Source organism: Macaca fascicularis, chromosome 7 (assembly GCF_037993035.2).
Source record: "Macaca fascicularis isolate 582-1 chromosome 7, T2T-MFA8v1.1".
NCBI lineage: Eukaryota > Metazoa > Chordata > Mammalia > Primates > Cercopithecidae > Macaca > Macaca fascicularis.
This window is the reverse complement of record NC_088381.1, coordinates 10,029,605-10,050,099: the sequence shown is the minus strand read 5'-3', so window position 1 is coordinate 10,050,099 and position 20,495 is coordinate 10,029,605. Positions and strand designations below refer to the sequence as shown.

The window sequence follows — 20,495 nt, the reverse complement described above, 5'->3', positions numbered from 1 at the left end:
AGTCATCAAAGTAATAATGTCTTCCATGTAAATGGTGCTTTGCAATTTTGAAAGTTCCTTCATTTATGTTCCAGAGGGTACTAAAGACAGGAAATAGCATGCAACAGAGAAGCAGAAAGCACAGTGGGGACAGGGCAGGACACGGGTCCAGACAGCAGTGTTGGTGACCTTAGAGGTTTAGGGAACATTGTGCAATGTCTGATCAGAAATAATTGGTCAAAGGGAGCCAGGCAGGATGAAAGAAACAAAATAGCTTTAAAGCATGAAGTAGAAAACTCAGTCTTCATGTGAAGCAAAACTGAGACCCAGGGTTTAATGTTATCAAGTTTCAAGCTTTGCTTTCTTGAATAACGCCCATCAAATGTTCTTTAAGTTCATCAAAGTGTCTCCAAGTTAAATAAGCAGGTATTCTGCATGATTAAATGCACAAACCATTATCCTTCTCTGAAATTTTGTGTCTGAAAACTCCATTTGTCAATGACATTCTCAATTAGAAAATACTCCAAAAGAAATGTCTGTACTCTGTTTCAATGACTTTTCCCCTCACAGTCAACCCTATCACCAAGGTGTCTTGAATCATTTCTATCTACAAAGCATACTCCAGGTGGAGCTGGAAAGCAGGATACCTAGTGATTCCCTTACATACGTTCATCAGTCTAGGAGATGTCAGCAAAAGGTGATGGAGACATGGTGGGTTCATTGTACTTTGCTCTGTGAAACCCACAAGAAATGAGGAAAAGAAACTGGGAAGACATCTTGATCTGTGCTAAAACTGGAAAACGTACGATAACTCTGAACCCATAAAATACGAACCAAATCAAGTAAGGACACCGAAATGGAAACACACTTTCCAGACCTGGAAGAGGACATAGAAATCTTTGCAAGTAAATACAGGGGTTTTAAGGGGGCCAAAAGAAAAGGTTTTGCCTGAAACAATGAGGATGAAGGGTGTGAGCAGGCCACGGGAGACCTGGCGGGCAGCATGCGTGTGGGGCCATGTTGCATATTACAGAGTAGCAGATGGGAACAGAGTAGGGAGAAGTATACCTGCCATCCTGCCATTCTCATGACCTGGACTCCTAGCCTAGAGGAACCCTGGAGGTCAGGTGAAGCGAAAGAGTGAGAGAAGTAGCCCATTTTGTGGCCACCGACTTGAGTTCTCTAAGTAGGGGATACAGTTACGTTAAATCACTAAACACAAGTCCTATGACTCTAGGATGCACTGAGTTTCATCAGCCTCTCACCTGGGCCAGTTGCTTACTTTAGTTGGGGGAGAACATCAGAGGCTGAGCGTTGGTACATTGCTAGGGCTAAACACACGGCTGATTTAGGGAGAAAGAGTTAGTCCTGAGCCAGCTTCTCAGAGGTGAAGCTGCCTGCTGTTTCTTCCTGTTCATTCTCCTCCATTTTAAAACACACAAGCACACATATCCTCTCCACTCTCGAGAACTGGCAGTGCACCTAATAACCAACCAACAGATGAGAAACATAGTTTGGGGGAAAAATATTTAGGAAAAAAAATACAGAAAAAAGCAATAGGGACAGCCTTAACCTAGAGACTTCTCCAAGCCTTGACTTCTACCAACAGGGAGTACGAAGCACAGACAGAATTTTCACGGTGCTGCAGCTACACAATCAACCTGGAATGAATGCATGAATGAAGGAGAGAAAGTCACATGGAAAGCAGTCTTCTTCTGGTCGGACATATCAGAGTTGACTTTTCTTTGACTTTTTTTTCAAGAGAAGAATGCATAAGCTTTATAAAAACTTGTACAAAGAACCGTGCAGACATACGGGTGAATGTATACATGTAATGAGAGAATGAGAAAGATACTGAGGACGTATTTACAAATGCTCAGTGGGAGAAATAAACTAAAAACATCTGCCTTAAGTGGAATTTGGCATTAATAGAAATTTTTTTGTTGATTTTTCTGTGATTTGGTATAAAATATGGATAAAACTTTGTCTGCCCAGTTCCTATCCTAAATTATAAAAGATTTATCTATATTTTATGTAAAACAGTAAGAAAAGCCTGACAACTGTTAAAGACTTAAAAATCATAATAAAAACAAATGTAGTCATTAGTTCCTCAACTAATTTCTTGTATTCTGGAAGCTATTTAGAAGCCGTGATTATGAAGAAACAGACATTTCTACAACAGTTTTTGGTTTCTAGTACATGACTTCAAGTCAGTAGTTCCTTAGTTCTTGAAGGGGCTGAAGGCTTTTATTTTATTTTTGGCTTTATTGAGAAATTGCAATTTGAATAAATATAAGTTTTGACATGAGACAACGGTTCACCGCTGATTTGTTTGATAAAAGCATCATGGAAAATAGATACCGAAGGATTTTAGATTAAGTAATTTTAAGTACAGATTCAATTCTTTCCAGTTTGCTTGTTTGAAAAGGCAAGAAAGAAAACAAAAATCTTCCAAGGATAAGAGTAAGATCCAGAGTTTTGTTAATACTGTTTATCCTTCCGATCTTCCCCATGGATTAAACAGAACAACAGAACACAAAGTATTTGATGCTGAAAAGCGAGGGGTCACTGAGGGCCTCTGCTGTGACAGGCAGATTAGAGAGGCCAACTGGAACCCACACACTTCTGCAATCAGCTTGCTTAGACTCAAGAGGATTGACTAGCATTGCTAATACCAAAGTGTGCACTTGTTGAAAACTATAGCAAATCTGACAGCCAAGACCGGTAAAGGTCCGGGGTTGTAGCACACAGAAACTCATTAAACACTAAAGCACCTGCCGCATGTCCCTTGAGCTTCTCAGCAAACTTTAACCTCAGACACTCTGAAAGCTATTTAGAAGCTGTGATTCTGAAGAAACAGACATATCTCCAACACAGTTTGGTTACAAGCTCATGATTTAGCTTGGCTATATTGCTTCTGCAGCCACCTACATTCACCAGCTATCTCCACAGAAGTCATCAATCTCAATAGCCTCATCATGGCACTTCTTTATATTGCCGTAAGAATCTCAAAACCACCACTCTATAACAGTGAGCATTTTGGTTTTGCTGCATTGAAATGATATCATTAAGTGTTTAAAAAACTGTAAGTAACATTTTGCTACGCCTGAAAGTGTTAGCCTCTTCGTTCACTAATTACCTTTCAACATAAATGTTCTTTCCTGTCCCAAGGGAGTAGAGGCTGCACAGAATGTGGTAGCAGGAAATCTGCACATCACCCACTGAAACAAAGAAGAAATGTCATTGATTTGCACCAATCCTGAACACAGAAAGGATCCATGAAGAGGAAAAAAAAATGCATGAGCATCAGTCAAGAGTAAAACCTCTCTCTCTCAACGAACATATCCCTTTTCTACCCAGATGCCAGTTTGCTAATTGCTGGACTGGGAAAAAAAAAAAGATAGGAAAAATCCTCCACTGAGCAATCCCAGTTCCTCTGTGGGGCTTACCATGAAGACCACATTGCTTCACAGGGAAAGGAATCACTTGACCAATGGGTCCTTCCATAATGTGATTTGGTTTGTTTCCAACAGAGACAGACATTTTAGCCAAATTTTATCCAGTGCAATATTTCCTTCCTTGGGAAGGAAGAATGCAAAAAATCTGAAGCTTGAATGAGCCTTTTGCTCATTTCCCAGGAAGATACGTCAAACTGCTAGACTTTCCTTAGAGACAGAGCAAAATCCCTCATGTCTGCCTATCCCAAGTTCTATGCTGGGTGTTCGGAAAAAGGCAATTCAATAGCATGATTTGTATCATGTTTCCTAGGGGATGGGCATGTTTTGCTTGTGAATCTGCAGGCTCAACATCCCTAGCCATGTCTGGAGCTCATACCAAGGCTGGGACTACTTTCAGAAATAATTTAATGTTTTATTTTCCAGCTAAGGAATTGCATCATTTCTATGACACAAAATAATGAGTTTAGATGTTCTCCCAGCCCCCACACAACAGAAATTATTGATTTTCAGTTGTTCAAGGATATAAAAGACATAGTCCTAGCTATCAACAACTGGTCAAATTAAATCATGTCCCAACATTTAAAGTGTAAAGCTGAAGTTTGGTGGCAGATTATCTGCACAGGGGGCTGGAAATGGTGGCACTAAACATGGTGTTAATGCAAACTAAAATAAAACCAACCAACTTTAGTCTTCTGAAAGCTCAGATAATGAAATGTTAGCATTTTTCCTTTGCTCCTGGTATCCAATGAATAAATTAAGGCTTCTTAATAAGAAAAATGATGTCTCAAAAACCCAGGAGCAAATCTATCTCCCACTGTATTACTCAGATAACCTTTCAAATGAAGCGAGAGTACAATAGCTGAGAGCTAGACTAGCAGATGGGAAATTCTGGTCCAGAACAAAAGTGGAAAAAGATAAATATTATATATTCAAGTTAGGGAATTTCTTTCCATTCCAAGAGTCTATTACTACTTTCCCCCATTTTTTTTTTTTTTTAAATCTAAGAAGGAAAAGTCATGCAATAATTCTCTCTCTGCTCTGCCCTCAAAGTCAACATAAGTGAATGGGCCCTGCACCTCCTATCTGGGGCCACGCACACATAAATCCATGGCAAATACCAGTAGAACTCACAGAGTAGATCCATTCCAAACTGATGCTGAGCGACGTGCTCAAAGATGGACGTCAGGATGGGGAGCAGGGCCACTGTAGTGTAGTTAACATTCTGAGAAACGCCTTGAATCTGCGTCCGGGAATGGGTGAACTTCCCAAGTTTCAGGTTTTCTGAGGTCTTCTCCAAGTCTTCCGCACCATTTTCAAAGAACGCTCGTAGCCCAGCCTTCACCAGCTCGGAGCCCGACTTCATGACAGTCCTGCAAGCAAACAGTGTTCAAATCTAGAGCTGCACTTTTGGCCAACCTTCTTCTTGAAACTGGCTGGCAGCGCCACCTGGGCAGACATTTGCCACTCCTGTCACTCAATGACACTGTGTCAGGAGAAAGGGAGATAGCAGTTAACATCCACGAAGAAACCTGAATCACACAATCCCAGAGGGGCTAGCCACTGGACAATCTGAGGAAAATACTGCTCACCTCTTTAGGAAATGCAGAGAACAATCTAGAATGAAGCCACCTGCTATTATCTATAGTAAGTTGCAACTGGCTAAAGTTAAAAGAACAGGGAAATGAGCTTTAAGAAAAGTTGTGGGATAAACAACTTTTTTTTTTTTTTTTTTTGAGACATCGAGTTTTACCCTGTCACCATGCTGGAGTGCAGTGGTGTGATCTCGGCTCACTGCAACCTCCACCTCCCGGGCTCCAGTAATTGTTCCGCCTCAGCCTCTCGAGTAGCTGGCATTACAGGCGCCCGCCACCGCACCCGGCTAATTTTTGTGTTTTTAGTAGAGACGGGGTTTCACCATGTTGGCCAGGAAGGTCTCCATCTCTTGACCTGGTGATCCACCCGGCTTGGCCTCCCAAAGTGCTGGGATTACAGGCATAAGCCACTGCACCCAGCCTGGCTAAATAACTTTTATAAAGGCTAGCTAGAAACATAAACTCTTCTGATGCGAGACCTCTTAGAGAAAAAGAGCAAAGAAATAAGTCAACAGAAGTTTAGACTTCTGTTAGTTTGCAGGAAATGTCCTAGATTGGATGAGGAAAGAGAAAAGAGACACCTAGCCCTTTTAAAGTAAACAGCTTAATCACACTTCTGGAAAATACAAAACAAAACATTGAAATGTGATCTACAGGGATGATGATCAGCTCTGGACATTTGACATCTTCCATCAAAACTACAGTATTTCATAAAACTTAGAATTGGAACAAAGCTTACAAGTCATCTATAAGTTTTATATTTCTGTATCTTATTCAGAAGATTATGAAAGACTTGGCTGAAAGACAGATGCTTTTTATCTACATCATTCTCCTGATAATCATTCAATTCATCCAAGACAATAAAAACAAAGAAATTAAGTCAGTGAGGCTTGTTCTTGTCCTATAAGTATTCATGAGCTGTCTTCCTAACTTTTTTTTTTGAGATGGGGTCTCACTCTGTTGCACAGGCTGGAGTGCAGTGACCTCTCATGGGAGACTCCCATGCTCAGCGATCCTCTCACCTCAGCCTCCCGAGTAGCTGGGATCACAGGCATGTGCCACCATGTCTGGCTAATTTTTAAAATTTTTTGTAGAGATGGGGGTCTATGTTGCCCAGACTGGTCTTTAACTCCTGGCCTAAAGCGATCCCCCCACCTCTGCCTCTCAAAGTGCTGGGATTACAGGCATGTGCCACTGCATCTGGCCCTTCCTAACTTTCTAGTCCCAAGTTTTGTTAGGAATAATTACTCAATACACCAACCTGCAACTGATCGTCATTTAAAACAAAACAAACAAACAAACACTGGACTCTCTCAAGACTTTTCCCAAGTTTCTTAAAGATTTCTCATCCCTTTAATAGTCCTTACTCCCCTCCTTTTTCATAGCCATTCTCAATTCATCAAGGATTTTCATCTTTGGGACACTCTTTTAGTGTCCCACTCCTTTGGGCTGGTAACCTCTTTTGCATAGGGTCTTAGGAGGTGTGTCCTCCTCCCAACTTTGATAAAAACGTTTCTTTCTTTTCCCCTCCCTCCCTCCCTCCCCTCCTCCCTCCCTTCCTCCCTTCCTTCCTTACTTAGGTCTCGCTACATTCTTCAGGCTGGTCTTGAACTCCTAGGTTCAAGCAATCCTTCCACTTTAGCCTCCTGAATAGCTTCGATTACAGGCAGAAACTATGGTGTCCGACTCTGACAAGGACCCTTCTTAACAGACACGTTAAAGAAAGCTCCTTGTCAGTTCTTTCCACTGCTGCTTTTTTTTTTTTTTTTTTTTCCAGACAGGGTCTGGCTCTGTCATCTAGGCTGGAGTGTAGTGGCGCTATCTCAGCTCACTGCAACCTACACCTCCTGGACTCAAGCCATCCTCCCACCTCAGCCACCCAAGTAGCTGGGACTACAGGCATGCACCACCATGCCTAGCTAATTTTCGTATTTTCTGTAGATAAGATGTTTCACCATGTTGCTCAGGCTGGTCTTCAACTGTTGAGCTCAAGTGATCTGCCTGCCTCAGCCTCCCAAAGTGCTGGGATTACAGGCGTGAGCCACCACGCCAGGCCTGCATCTCTCTTTTTCAGTCTCATCATTTGTGTTATTACCAGAACTTATGTATTTTTTTTTTTTTTTAACACTTCTTCCCAAATTCCTAGGCCATGGGATCGTCTTTGTCTCTGATTCTTTGGAAGTCAGATCTCTGTGCATTTCCTTCCTTGGCCATTTTGAATTCAGAGGGCTGTTGTTCACCTTTCCCATAACATTTGTAGATTCACCACCCACCAGTGGGCTATGCCACATTATATATTTTATCTTCTGAAAGATGAACTTCTTAGGAAGGAAAGACAAGAACTGATCAGGCCTTAGCATTCCGTCTCTGCCATGGCAGTGACTCTCGTTATGTGAACTGTGAAAAAGAGAGTGCTAACTTCTAGGGTCTTTGCCTTGTCTCCTCTCTCTTCCCAAACCCTGGCAGCAGTGATCTGTCTTCTCTTCAGTAAAATTAGTGAGATGACAGGGTCAGAGAGGAAGTCATGAGAAACTATTGGGAAAAACTGGGCAGACTTACCTTGTGTCAAGTGTCTGAGCTAAGATGTGAAGACAGCTCACCATTGTAGTAGAATCACTACCTAGAATAAAAAATATCATCTGTGATTCCCCCAAACCACTCAGCCTGTCTTTCAAATGCAGTCTTCTCCACATGCACAAACCACAGCCCAGCATCATTAACTACCAACACATAAAGTGCTAGGCCTGTGCTCAGAGACAATGCATTCATTTCTAGCCTGACACAGCCTTTGCTTTATGATGGATGTCAGAGGCAGAGATGAAAATTTCACTGGTGTGGAAAATCTGAGCAGTTAAAAGGGTAAAGAGGTCATTTATCACGCTTCAGATCAATTTTCTATGGCAAATTTAGGTGACACCTTAGTCCCAAGGCCTGGGTGGTCTGAGGAAGACACAAATAAAGGCAAAGTACAAGTTCAGGATGATTACAGGGAGGAGCGGTGCCTTTAGCAACACTTCACTTACCAAAGAGGGAAATTCTGTGTCTAACAAGGGCAGCAAGTTTGCAGAACAGGCTGAAGCAGAAAAGAAAACAATTCAGAAAGTCACAGAGATGAAAGGACTCATGCTTTGTATCCCCCACCCCAATGTCCCTTACACTGTGAAACAGAGGGCACAGAGTGGCATTCTAGGAAGATGCACTACGTTCCTAGCAAAGAATCCTCTGGTCCACACTCAGGAACATGTGTGGCTCACACTGCCTTGGAGAATCATGAAAAGTACCTTGCAGGCAGCTCCATCTTTATTAAACACAATCCCTCTGAAACATTTATAGTATTTTGCAGTGACACAGTGCAAAGTATCCTTTGCTATAGAGAACCATGTATTGAAACGTTTATTTGTATGACATTCAGGGATAAATGAAGACTCTGGAAAAAGGCATGATGTTCCCCTTGTTGCAATGGGTTGCAAACCATTTTGTAGCCTTCCATTGAGGGTGTGAAGTTTTAGTTGGGAGGTTGGCAGAAAGTTGGGATTGGAAAGTGTTAACGGTTCAGGTACAAGGTGAGATTGTGTTAAACAAAAACATTTTAAGAACTGTATATTCTCTGTCATCTCCAGTTAGTCTCCAGGCCTGACCAGGTCACTGTTCTAACTGGGCCCTTGGAAACTAGGAAAGCCATGCTGCATATTTTTGTGTTTTTTGACTCTCCTTCATGCTTTCACCCATATTTTGCACGTGGAACCGCTGAAGTTTCAGCTGTGCCTCACTGTTTGACTTTCCACAGTGCCTAACGAGGGCCTCGTGATGTTAGAAAGGAGCCCGTCACTGTTTCTGAACATGCTGCTAATGGACCTCATCTAGGGGCACTGTGGCCATCCTTTGACCTCTGTTGCTGAAGCTCTTGGGAAGATTGCTCAGAACTGACATTGCTGACACTGGCATGGCTCCACAAGAACTTTGCAGTTGCTTCAGAAAGCAGTGGAATAGAACGAGGGAAAAAAGAGAAAGAGAGAAAAGCCACCTGTCTAGGCCATGGGGTCCCCTGGTGACACGTTCCCAGTTTCTGATTCATAACTTGTCGCGGAGCTTCTTACCCCATTCAGGGTAAGAATGGGGTAAGAAGCTCCACAGGACAACTCAAATGGGGAAGGAATGCATCCTGAGAGTTGATGGGGAAGAAAACCTGCTCACCTCTGGTTTTCAATAAATGCCCTGAGTCTGTCTGGGCTGCCTACCGGAAAATCACAACAGAAGTTCCCACGGCTAGTTACTTGGTTTTGCAGTGGAAAAGTGTTGGGAAGCCCTGGCCTATAGCTTAAGAGAACACACGATAAGTTACCAGAAATTTGGCAGCCATCTAGGGTGAAATTAAATATGGGCTGCTCTTTTGCTTTTCCCATGGTGTTTTTTTCAGAGACGTGGTGTTTTTTTCAGAGTTTGTTTGATACAAACTCATGGAGCTGGGGCAAAGGGCTAACCCTGTGGAATGTGGGCTCTGCAGCTCTGTGATTAGCTGGGCTGTTTTGGGGAAGCCCCTTAACTGTTCTGTGTGCTAACTTTCTCACTGTCGAGAGTCATCATAGGACTTGAGTTTCAGAATAAGGGGCAGGTAAACTCAGTTATATCTGGTGAAAATGCTTCAAAGTGGACACATGTTCTGTATAAACACAAAACAATGTTTTTCTAACAAAGGCAGATATTTGAGTTGTTTGATTTTGATACTAACAAGGCTAACCTCATTGTCAGAAGTGCTTTCTCAGGCATGCCAAGGCCTGGATCTGAAATTTCCAAAGGCTACTGCTTGTTGCCTATGGAGCCCGGGATTTAACTGGAAGCACTGTCCTTAGCCAAGAGCCCCTCCTCCATCTCAGAGTTTGAAGACAATGAGTGAAAGGAATCTCAGGGAGAGTCTGAGACCCATGGGCAAAGGGCTGCAGATGCAGAGGAGGTGGGGCAAGGACGAAGGCTGCAAAGAGGAGTCTGGCAATGCAGACACATTCAGTGCAAACACGACTGATTCTGTGGGAGGGCAGAAAGCCCACTGATGGATTTCAGAGCTATTTGCAAGGCTGATCAGCTCCAGGTTGTATTCCAGCCGTGACAAATGGTGCCTGGTTGAACAAATGTTACATTTCCATGAATTAATAATTTAAGAAAAACAGGTAAACAGACACACCTGCCCTCTGTTGGATTATCTGAATATCTCACTTTACCCACCGTTTCCCTAGCTTCTTACAAGAAACACTGCTGCATCCTGCAAATGTTTAGGAGGTCATCTTCGGTCAGCACCTGATTTTAAGAGTATGTTGTGTTGACAGCATGCGGCTTCTCCTGTCTTAGAGTAAGTAATTATGGTGTAGAATAAATCATACTTGATGTGATAGAGAGGACTGGTTTTTTCTTTTCTTTTTTTTTTTGAGATGGAGACTCATCTGTTGGCCAGGCTGCAGTACAATGGCGCCATCTCGGCTCACTGCAACCTCTGCCTCCTGGGTTCAAGCGATTCTCCTGCCTCAGCCTCCAGAGTAGCTGGGACTAGAGGTGCACGCCACCACACCCAGCTAATTTTTTTGTATTTTTAGTAGAGATGGGGTTTTGCCACGTTGGCCAGGCTAGTCTCAAACTCCTGACCTCAAGTGATCCACCCGCCTCAGCCTCCCCAGATGCCGGGATTACAAGCATGAGCCACAGCGCCCGGCCAGGAATGCATTTTTATTCTTGTCCTAACTTAGAAGAGTCACTTTGGACAGTGGAGTGAACGCAACTGAACTTCAATTTCTTCATCTGGAAAATGGAGATCATACTACACAGGCAGGTCTCAGCATTTCAAACATGGTGACGTTTCACAATGAGTTTTATATAAATGGGCAATAACTCTTATATGAAAAACTGTACTCAATGTTCAGTTATGCTAAGTGTTTCATAAAAGTTAGCTAAATCTCGAAGTTGATTATCCTCCCCGAGATGGTGATATTTAAAGGCTGGGCCCTATAATGTACACTGTTCACTGGATGCCAGGGAAAGCATCTTTAGACTATTTTCTTTTTCTTTCTTTCTTTTTTTTTTTTTTTGAGATGGAGTCTCACTCCATTGGCAAGGCTGGAGCACAGTGGTGCCATCTTGGCTCACTGCAACCTCCACCTCCCGGGTTCAAGTGATTCTCCTGCCTCAGCCTCCTGAGTAGCTGGGATTAGAGATGTGTGCCATCATGCCTGGCTAATTTTTGTATTTTTAGTAGAGACGGGGTTTTATCATGTTGGCCAGGCTGGTCTCAAACTCCTGACCTCAGGTGATCCGCCTGCCTCGGCCTCCCAAAGTGCTGGGATTACAGGCATGAGCCACTGCGTCTGGCCTCCTAACTATTTTCATTAGGGTCTTAGCTTTTTGCTACTTAAAAGTCTAGTCTATTCCTGTCTTTCTTTAATAAAATACAGAGAGAACCTGAGGCATAGTAGAATCTATCTTTTAGCCCAATCATGACAGATGCCCTCTTTTCTTATTTCTGTTAATGTATCTACATGTTAGCCTAGTGGAATGAGTAGCAAGGCTGATGCTTTTGATGAAAAAATTTTTTTTCCTATTAGGAATTTAAACTGAATTATGTTGCTTTAGACTGCAAATTTCATCTCACCCATACCAGGACTTGTATGATTTTTTTTTTTTTTTTTTTTTGAGACAAAGTCTCGCTCTGTCACCCAGGCTGGAGTGCGGTGGCATGATCTTGGCTCGCTGCAACCTCTGTCTCCCAGGTTCAAGCAATTCTGCCTTAGACTCCTGATCAGCTGGGATTACAGGCATGTGGCACCACGCCAGGCTAATTTTTGTATTTTTTAGTATAGACGGGGTTTCACCATGTTGGTCAGGCTGGTCTCAAACTCCTGACCTTGTGATCCACCTGCCTTGGCCTCCCAAAGTGCTGGGATTACAGGCATGAGCCACTGTGCCCAGGCGATCTGAGTCTTTTTAAAAGTTTTAATCTTATAGAGTTCGATAAGCATGGGATTGAAAGCAATGTCCAGCTGTTTATTCTCAATGTTATGTGTCCACTTTTCCCAAGCTTCAGAATGATCTTTGCCTTCTTCTCAATGTTGTCTCAGGACAGCTGTTGTTTTTTTGTTTTTGTTTTTTTTAAATTATACTTTAAGTTCTGGGATACATGTGCAGAATGTACAGGTTTGTTACATAGGTATACACGTGCCATGGTGGTTTGCTGCACCCATCAGCCTGTCATCTACATTAGGTATTTCTCCTAATGCTATCCCTCCACTTGCCTCCCACCCCCCGACAGGCCCCGGTTTGTGATGTTCCCCTCCCTGTGTCCATGTGTTCTCATTGTTCAACTCCCACTTATGAGTGAGAACATGTGGTGTTTGGTTTTCTGATCTTGTGACAGTTTGCTGAGAATGATGGTTTCCAGCTTCATCCATGTCTCTGCAAAGAACATGAACTCATTCTTTTTATGGCTGCATAGTATTCCATGGTGTGTATGTGCCACATCTTCTTTATCTAGTCTATCATTGATGGACATTTTGGTTTGTTCCAAGTCTTTGCTATTGTGAACAGTGCCTCAATAAACGTACGTGTGCATGTGTCTTTATAGTAGAATGATTATAATCCTTTGGGTATATACCCAGTAATGGGATTGCTGGGTCAAATGGTATTTCTGGTTCTAGATCCTTAAGAAATCACCACACTGTCTTCCACAATGGTTGAACTAATTTACACTCCCACCAACAGTGTAAAAGCATTCTTACTTTTCCACATCCTCTCCAGCATCTGTTGTTTCCTCTTTTTTATTTTTATTTTTTTGTCGGAGTCTCGCTCTGTCACTCAGGCTGGAGTGCAATGGTGCGATCTTGGCTCACTGCAACCTCCACCTCCTAGGTTCAAGCGATTTTCCTGCCTCAGTCTCCCAAGTAGCTGAGATTATAGGCATGTGCCACCATGCCTGGCTAATTTTTTGTATCTTTAGTAGAGATGGGGTTTTATCATGTTGGCCAGGATAGTCTCAACATCCTGACCTCGTGATCTGCCTGCCTTGGCCTCCCCAAAGTGCTGGGATTACAGGCATGAGCCACCGTGCCTGGCTTCCTGACGTTTTAATTATTGCCATTCTAACTGGTATGAGATGGTATCTCATTGTGGCTTTGATTTCCATTCCTCTAATGATCAGTGATGATGAGCTTTTTTCATATGTTTGTTGGCTGCATAAATGCATTCTTTTGAAAAGTGTCTGTTCATATCCTTCACCCCCTTTTTGATGGGGTTGTTTTTTTCTTGTAAATTTGTTTAAGTTCCTTGTAGATTCTGGATATTAGCCCTTTGTCAGATGGATAGATTGCAAAAATGTTCTCCCATTCTGTAGGCTGCCTGTTCACTCTGATGATAGTTACTTTTGCTGTGGAGAAGCTCTTTAGTTTAGACCCCATTTGCCAATTTTGGCTATTGTAGCCATTGTTTTCAGTGTTTTACTCATGAAGTCTTTGCCCATGCCTATGTCCTGAATGGTATTGCCTAGGTTTTCTTCTAGGGTTTTTATGGTTTTAAGTCTTATGTTTAAGTCTTTAATCTATCTTGAGTTAATTTCTGCATAAGGTGTAAGGAAGGGGTCCACTTTTAGTTTTCTGCATATGGGTAGCCAGTTTTCTCAACACCATTTATTAAATAGGGAATCCTTTCCCCATTGCTTGTTTTTGTCAGGTTTGTCAAAGATCAGATGGTTGTAGATGTGTGGCGTTATTTCTGAAGTCTCCGTTCTGTTCCTTTGGTCTATATATCTGTTTTGGTACCAGTACCATGCTGTTTTTGCTACTGTAGCCTTGTATTTTTAGTAGAGACGGGGTTTTATCCTGTTGGCCAGGCTGGTCTCAAACTGGTTTGAAGTTAGGTAGCTTGATGGCTCCAGCTTTGTTCTTTTGGCTTAGGACTGTCTTGGCTATACGGGCTGTTTTTTGGTTCCATATGAGGTTTAAAGTAGTTTTTTCTAATTCTGTGAAGACAATGGGAGCTTGATGGGAATAGCATTGAATATATAAATTACTTTGGGCAGTATGGCCATCTTCACGATACTGATTCTTCCTATCCATGAGCATGAAATCTTTTTCCACTCATTTGTGTCCTCTTTTATTTTCTTGGGCAGTGGTTTGTAGTTCTCCTTGAAGAAGTCCTTCACATCCCTTGTAAGTTGTATTCCTTGGTCTTTTGTTCTCTTTGTGAGAATAAATGCAATTGTGAATGGGAGTTCACCCATGATTTGGCTCTTTGTTTGTCTATTATTGGTGTATAAGAATGCTTTTAATTTTTTCACATTGATTTTGTATCCTGAGACTTTGCTGAAGTTACTCACAAGCTTAAGGAGGTTTTGGGCTGAGTCGATGGCATTTCCTAAGTATAGGATCGTGTTACCTGCAAACAGAGCATTCTGTAGATGTCTATTAAGTCCACTTGATCCAGAGCTTAGTTCATGTCCTGAATATTCTTGTTAATTTTCTGTCTTCTTGGTCTAATATTGACAGTGGGGTGTTAAAGTCTCCCACTATTATTGTGTGGAAGTCTAAGTCTCTTTGTAGGTCTCTAAGAACTTACTTTATGAATCTGAATGCATATGCATTCAAGATAGTCAGCTCTTCATGTTGCATTGATCTGTTTACCATTATGTAATGCCCTTTGTTTTTGTTTTTTTTATCTTTGTTGGTTTAAAGTCTGTTTTATCAGAGACTAGGATTGCAATCCCTGCTTTTTTTTGCTTTCCATTTACTTGGTAAATATTCCTCCATCCCTTTATTTTGAGCCTATGTATGTCTTTGCATGTGAGATGGGTCTCCTGAGTACAGCACACTGATGGGTCTTGACTCTTTATCCGATTTGCCAGTCTGTGTCTTTTAATTGGGCCATTTAGCCCATTTACATTTAAGGTTAATATTGTTATGTGTAAATTTGATCCTGTCATTATGATGCTAGCTGGTTATTTTGCCCATCAGTTGATGCAGTTTCTTCATGGTGTCTATGGTCTTTATATTTTGGTATGTTTTTGCAGTGGCTGGTACTGGTTTTTCCTTTCCACGTTTAGTGCTTCCTTCAGGAGCTCTTGTAAGGCAGGCCTGGTGGTGACAAAATACCTCAGCATTTGCTTGTCTGTGAAAGATTTTATTTCTCCTTTAGTTATGAAGCTTAGTTTGGCTGGATATGAAATTCTGGGTTGAAAATTCTTTTAAGAATGTTGAATATTGGCCCCACCCTCTTCTGGCTTGTACAGTTTCTGCAGAGAGATCTGCTATTAGTCTGATGGGCTTCCCTTTGTGGATAACCCAACCTTTCTCTCTGGCTGTCCTTAACATTTTTTCCTTCATTTCAACCTTGGTGAATCTGATGATTATGTGTCTTGGGTTGCTCTTCTTGAGGAGGATCTTTGTGGTGTTCTCTGTATTTCCTGAATTTGAATGTTGGCCTTTCTTGCTAGGTTGCGGAAGTTCTGAATGATATCCTGAAGAGTGTTTTCCAGCTTGGTTCCATTCTCCCTGTCACTTTCAGGTACACCAATCAAACGTAGATTTGGTCTTTTCACATAGTCCCATATTTCTTGGAGGCCTTGTTCATTCCTTTTCATTCTTTTTTTTTCCTCCTATCCTGTCTTTATGCTTTATTTCATTCAGTTGATCTTCAATCTCTGATATCCTTTCTTCGGCTTGATTGATTCAGATATTGATACTTGTGTATGCTTCACTGAGTTCTCGTGCTGTGATTTTCAGCTCCATCAGGTCATTTATGTTCTTCTCTAAACTGGTTATTCTAGTTAGCAATTCCTCTTTTTATCAAGTTCTTAGCTTCCTTGCATTGGGTTAGAACATACTCCTTCAGGCTGGAGGAGTTTGTTATTACCCATCCTCTGAAGCCTACTTCTGTCAATTTGTCAAACTCATTCTCTGTCCAATTTTGTTCACTTGCTCGTGAGGGGTTGTGATCCTTTGGAGGAGAAGAGGCATTCTGGTTTCTGGGATTTTCAGCTTTTTCTGTGCTGGTTTTTCCTCATCTTCGTGGATTTATCTACCTTTGGTCTTTGATGTTGGTGACCTTTGGATGGAGCTTATGAATGGATGTCCTTTTTGTTGATGTTGATGCTATTGCTTTCTATTTGTTAGTTTTCCTTCTAACAGTCAGGCCTCTCTGCTGCAGGTCTGCTGGAGTTTGCTGGAGGTTCACTCCAGACTCTGTTTGCCTGGGTATCACCAGCAGAGGCTGCAGAACAGCAAATATTGCAGCCTGCTCCTTCCTCTGGAAGCTTTGTCCCATAGGGGCACCTGATGGATGCCAGCTGGAGCTCTCCTCTATGAGGTATCTGTTGACCCCTGCTGGGAAGTGTCTCCCATCACGGGGCACGAGGCTCAGGGACACACTTGAGGAGGCAGTCTGTCCCTTAGCAGAGCTCGAGTGCTGTGCTGGGAGATCCTCTGCTATGTTCAGAGCCAGCAGGCAGGAACTTTTAAGTCTGCTGAGGCTGCACCCACAGCTGCCCCTTCCCCCAGGTGCTCTGTCCCAGGGATGTGGGAGTTTTATCTATAAACCCCTGATTGGCGTTGCTGCCTTTCTTTCAGTGATGCCCTGCCCAGAGAGGAGAAATCTAGAAAGGCAGTCTGGCTACAGCAGCTTTGCCCTGCTGTGGTGTGTTCCGCACCCAGTTAGAACTTCCTGGTGGCTTTGTTTACACTGTGAGGGGAAAACGGCCTACTCAAGTCTCAGTAATGGTGGACGCCTCTCCCCCAGTCAAGCTCGAGTGTCCCAGGTCGACTTCAGACTGTTGTGCTGGCAGCAAGAATTTCAAGCCAGTGGATCTTAGCTTGTTGGGTTCCGTGGGTGTGGGATTCGCTGAGCAAGTCCACTTGGCTTTCTGGCTTCACCCCCTTTCCAGGGGAGTGAACAGTTCTGTCTCATCAGCATTCCAGGCACCACTGGGGTATGAAAAAAAAACTGCAGCCAGCTGGGTGTCTGCCCAAATGACTGCCCAGTTTTGTGCTTGAAACCCAGGGCCCTGGTGATATAGGCACCTGAGGGAATCTCCTGGTCTGCAGGTTGCAAAGACCATGGGAAAAGCGTAGTATCTGGGCCGAAATGCACTGTTCGTCATGGCACAGTCCCTCATGGCTTCCCCTTGGCTAGGGGAGGGAGTTCCCCGACCCATGCACTTCCTGGGTGAGGTGACGCCCCACCCTGCTTCGGCTTGCCGTATGTGGGCTGCACCCACTGTCTAACCAGTCCCAATGAAATGAACTGGGTACCTCAGTTGGAAAAGCAGAAATCACTCTCCTTCTGTGCTGGTCTCACTGGGAGCTGCAGACCAGAGCTGTTCCTATTCGGCCATCTTAAACTCTGTCCCAATGTTGATTTAAGTATATAAATCTTTCGCAAGCCCCACAGGTATTCCCACATAATATACCTCATGTAGTTGCTGAAATAATTCAGATTTGTATGAATATAGTTTCTTTCAAAACCAAGATGACAAACCAAGACATCAGCCTGTTTCATTTCTCCAACAGACTCACTTTGTAGTCCACAGGAACCTGGCATTTTAAGTAAATTGTAATCAGCACCATAACCTTCTCTGTATCTTGGAGACTCACCTGGCCACCATTTCTTTCTCCTTATGAGAGGCGTATCCACTGCTGCTAAGGGGCTTCAGAGGGGATGACAAGAAGTAGAGGCGATGATTGGTGAAGTACTGGTCAACCAGCGGGAGGAGAACCTGGAAAACCCACCACAAATCAACTTCTAGGAAGTTATCCATAACTCTTCATTTGGTTCATTTAAAAGTGTTTATTTTCAGTGAGTGAAAAGCCTCTGAACCCTCGTCCTGTGATTTCCAGGAAATTCTACCCCTTCGGTCCCAGTTTCCATCACATTTTCCTTTTCTATGCCTCAAACCAGAGTCCTTGGGGGTATGTAAAAGGAGACAGTCATGGACTAAGGGCCCAAAGAAATGTGTGCGCATTTGCAGAGGAGTCCTATGGGACAGGTGCACTCAGATAGGGCTTACTGAGCACTACATCCAAGAGGCATGGCTTAGTGCCACTAGCCTCAAGCATTCTGTCTGCTTCTCAGAGCAAGGCAACTCAAGCCCTTCTGTGCCTTTAGTCCTCTGAGTAGGGCTGTATGGAAGAGACTGCTAACTAGCACCCAAATTCATTCTCCCCTTCTTCCTTTTGGCAACAGAATCCCACCGTGTTTTAGCTGGGTATAGAGCCACCCAGGTAGAAAATGTATCACCCAGTCTCCCTTGCAGTTAGATGAAGCTCGAATGGAACTTAAACAGGTCCTGTGCCTTTTCCTGGTCCCTGAACTTTTCCTTGGCATTCGAGGGGTCAGTAAGGTGAGAGATGACAAGTTCTAGCCATTGGGATAGAACTTTTAAAAAGCAACAGCTTGCCTTCCCTTCTCCTTTTCCCTTTCCCACAGATGCCGTGCAGGTGAGCCTGTTGAACCACGCACACAGGCCACACTTCTGGAGATGGTGGAGTAGCCAAGACAGGAAGAACCTGGATTCCTGGGTGATGGTGTGGGGCTAGGCAGGCTGCATACCTCTTTGGACTGCCAGCCTCCCTTGGGACTGTCAAACAACAGAGAAATATACATGCACCTCACTGAAGCCACTGGAGTTTTAGATATCTTCATTGGATCCGCTTAACCTGTTTCCTAAATAGTAGAGATCCTAAGAAGAAAGTAACTTGATTAAGTGCAGGGCCACTTACTTTGGCAAAGAATTTGATCTCCTGGTCATGAGGAGACTTTTCAGTTTTCCCACTGCTGACAATGGCTTCTACAAAGACACAGGTAACACAGAGTTGGCCAGAGTTACAAAGTACAAATCGGTCACAACATTTTAGAAACAGAGCCACTTTCCTAAAGGCTATTAAAAAAGGCTATCTGATTTCACAAAATATATTTTACAACGTACTTTACAACTGTGCTGGTTAGTTATTTCTTGTGTCAATTCTTTAAGCTGTTTCACTACCCTTTTGTCTACTTTAACAATCAGAAAGCAGCTTCAAGCCTGGGTGTGATGGCTCACACCTGTAATCCCAACACTTTGGGAGGCTGAAGCAGGTGGACCACTTAAGGTCAGGAGTTCGACACCAGCCTGGACAACATGGTAAAACCCCATCTCTACTAAAAATACAAAAATTAGCCAGGCAGGTGTGGTGGCAGGCACCTGTAATCCCAGCTACTTGGGAGGCTGAGGCAGAAGAATTGCTTGCACCCGGGAGGCAGAAGTTGCTGTGAGCCGAGACTGTGCCACTGCACTCCAGTCTGGGCAACAAGAGCAAAACTCCATCTCAGGAAAAAAAAAAAAAAAAAAAAAGAGAGCAGCTTCAGAGAGGTTGAGTCATATGTCCACAGTCATAAAGCAAGACAACAGGAAACTTAAAATAGGATAAGTTGAGTGAAAAAATGACAAAAGGTTCAATCACTCCACTAAAAAAACTAAGGAGTTTTTTTTTTTCTTTCTTTTTTTTTTTTTTTGAGATAGAATCTTACTCTGTCACCAGGCTGGAGTGCAGTGGCGCGATCTTGGCTCACTGCAACCTTTGCCTCCTGGGTTCAAGTGATTCTCCTGCCTCAGCCTCCCGAGTAGCTGCGACTACAGGCACACACCACCACGCTCAGCTAATTGTTTTGTATTTTTAGTAGAGATGGGGTTTCACTATGTTGGCCAGGACGGTCTCCATCTTTTGACCTCGTGATCCTCCCGCCTCGGCCTCCCAAAGAGCTGGGATTACAGGTGTGAGCCACTGCGCCCGGCTGGATTGATTTTTTTTAAAGTGGGGGGAAAATCTCAGCCACTGTTTTCCCCCTAAAATCATGCATCTAAATCAATCATAAAAAGTTACAGTCTGAAAGGATTATTTCTTGATAAAAGAATACTGAATTCTTTTGGGATATTTCATAATGATACTTACCTAAATGGGCAATAAATTCTTGTGCCGAATCAACGTATTTCAGGATCTTCTTCAAGAACTTATAGGCAAACCTCTTTTCCATGGAGGAGGCATCGAGCTCCATATCCTTCATACCCCTGCGTTGGACATGGACAGACCCCAGGAAGTAACAGACACAACCATGTCACTCAGGTGCACCACCAGTCCTACCAGTGTTAAATTTAATTTCCAAATGCTAGTGGTTATTCTGGCGTAGTGACATGACTCATCATTTGACTGATTTCCCCTGTCACTTGGAACCTGCCTGTGTGAGCACAGATTTTTCAGAAAGACCTTTATCATGCATACAATGAGTACTGAGCTGGGGATGTCTGAGGGGAAAGCAAAAAATCTCTGCTTTTATGGAAAGAATTTACATGCTAGCTGTAAACAGACAAAAACAAAATACAAATTAGATGGAATCTTAGAAGTTAACACATTTTGTGAGTAAAAGAAAAATTAAAGCAGAATGAAAAAGTCCAGAACTGGGGGAGTGA

General features: G+C 43.0%; 1 protein-coding gene across 7 annotated transcripts in view; it reads right to left on the bottom strand.

The window, feature by feature from the left end:
• RYR3 (ryanodine receptor 3) overlaps positions 1 to 20,495 on the bottom strand; it is a 566,003-nt gene that overhangs the window by 92,475 nt on the left and 453,033 nt on the right. For all 7 annotated transcript variants that reach the window (XM_005559076.5, XM_065547708.2, XM_065547709.2 and 4 more), the window contains exons 58-64: positions 19,981 to 20,096; positions 18,772 to 18,839; positions 17,647 to 17,768; positions 8,053 to 8,102; positions 7,589 to 7,649; positions 4,569 to 4,807; positions 3,119 to 3,200 (exon numbers count right to left, since the gene is read on the bottom strand). In XM_005559076.5, coding sequence (XP_005559133.3) covers positions 3,119 to 3,200; positions 4,569 to 4,807; positions 7,589 to 7,649; positions 8,053 to 8,102; positions 17,647 to 17,768; positions 18,772 to 18,839; positions 19,981 to 20,096 — 738 coding nt within the window. The remainder of the gene's footprint in view (positions 1 to 3,118; positions 3,201 to 4,568; positions 4,808 to 7,588; positions 7,650 to 8,052; positions 8,103 to 17,646; positions 17,769 to 18,771; positions 18,840 to 19,980; positions 20,097 to 20,495) is intronic.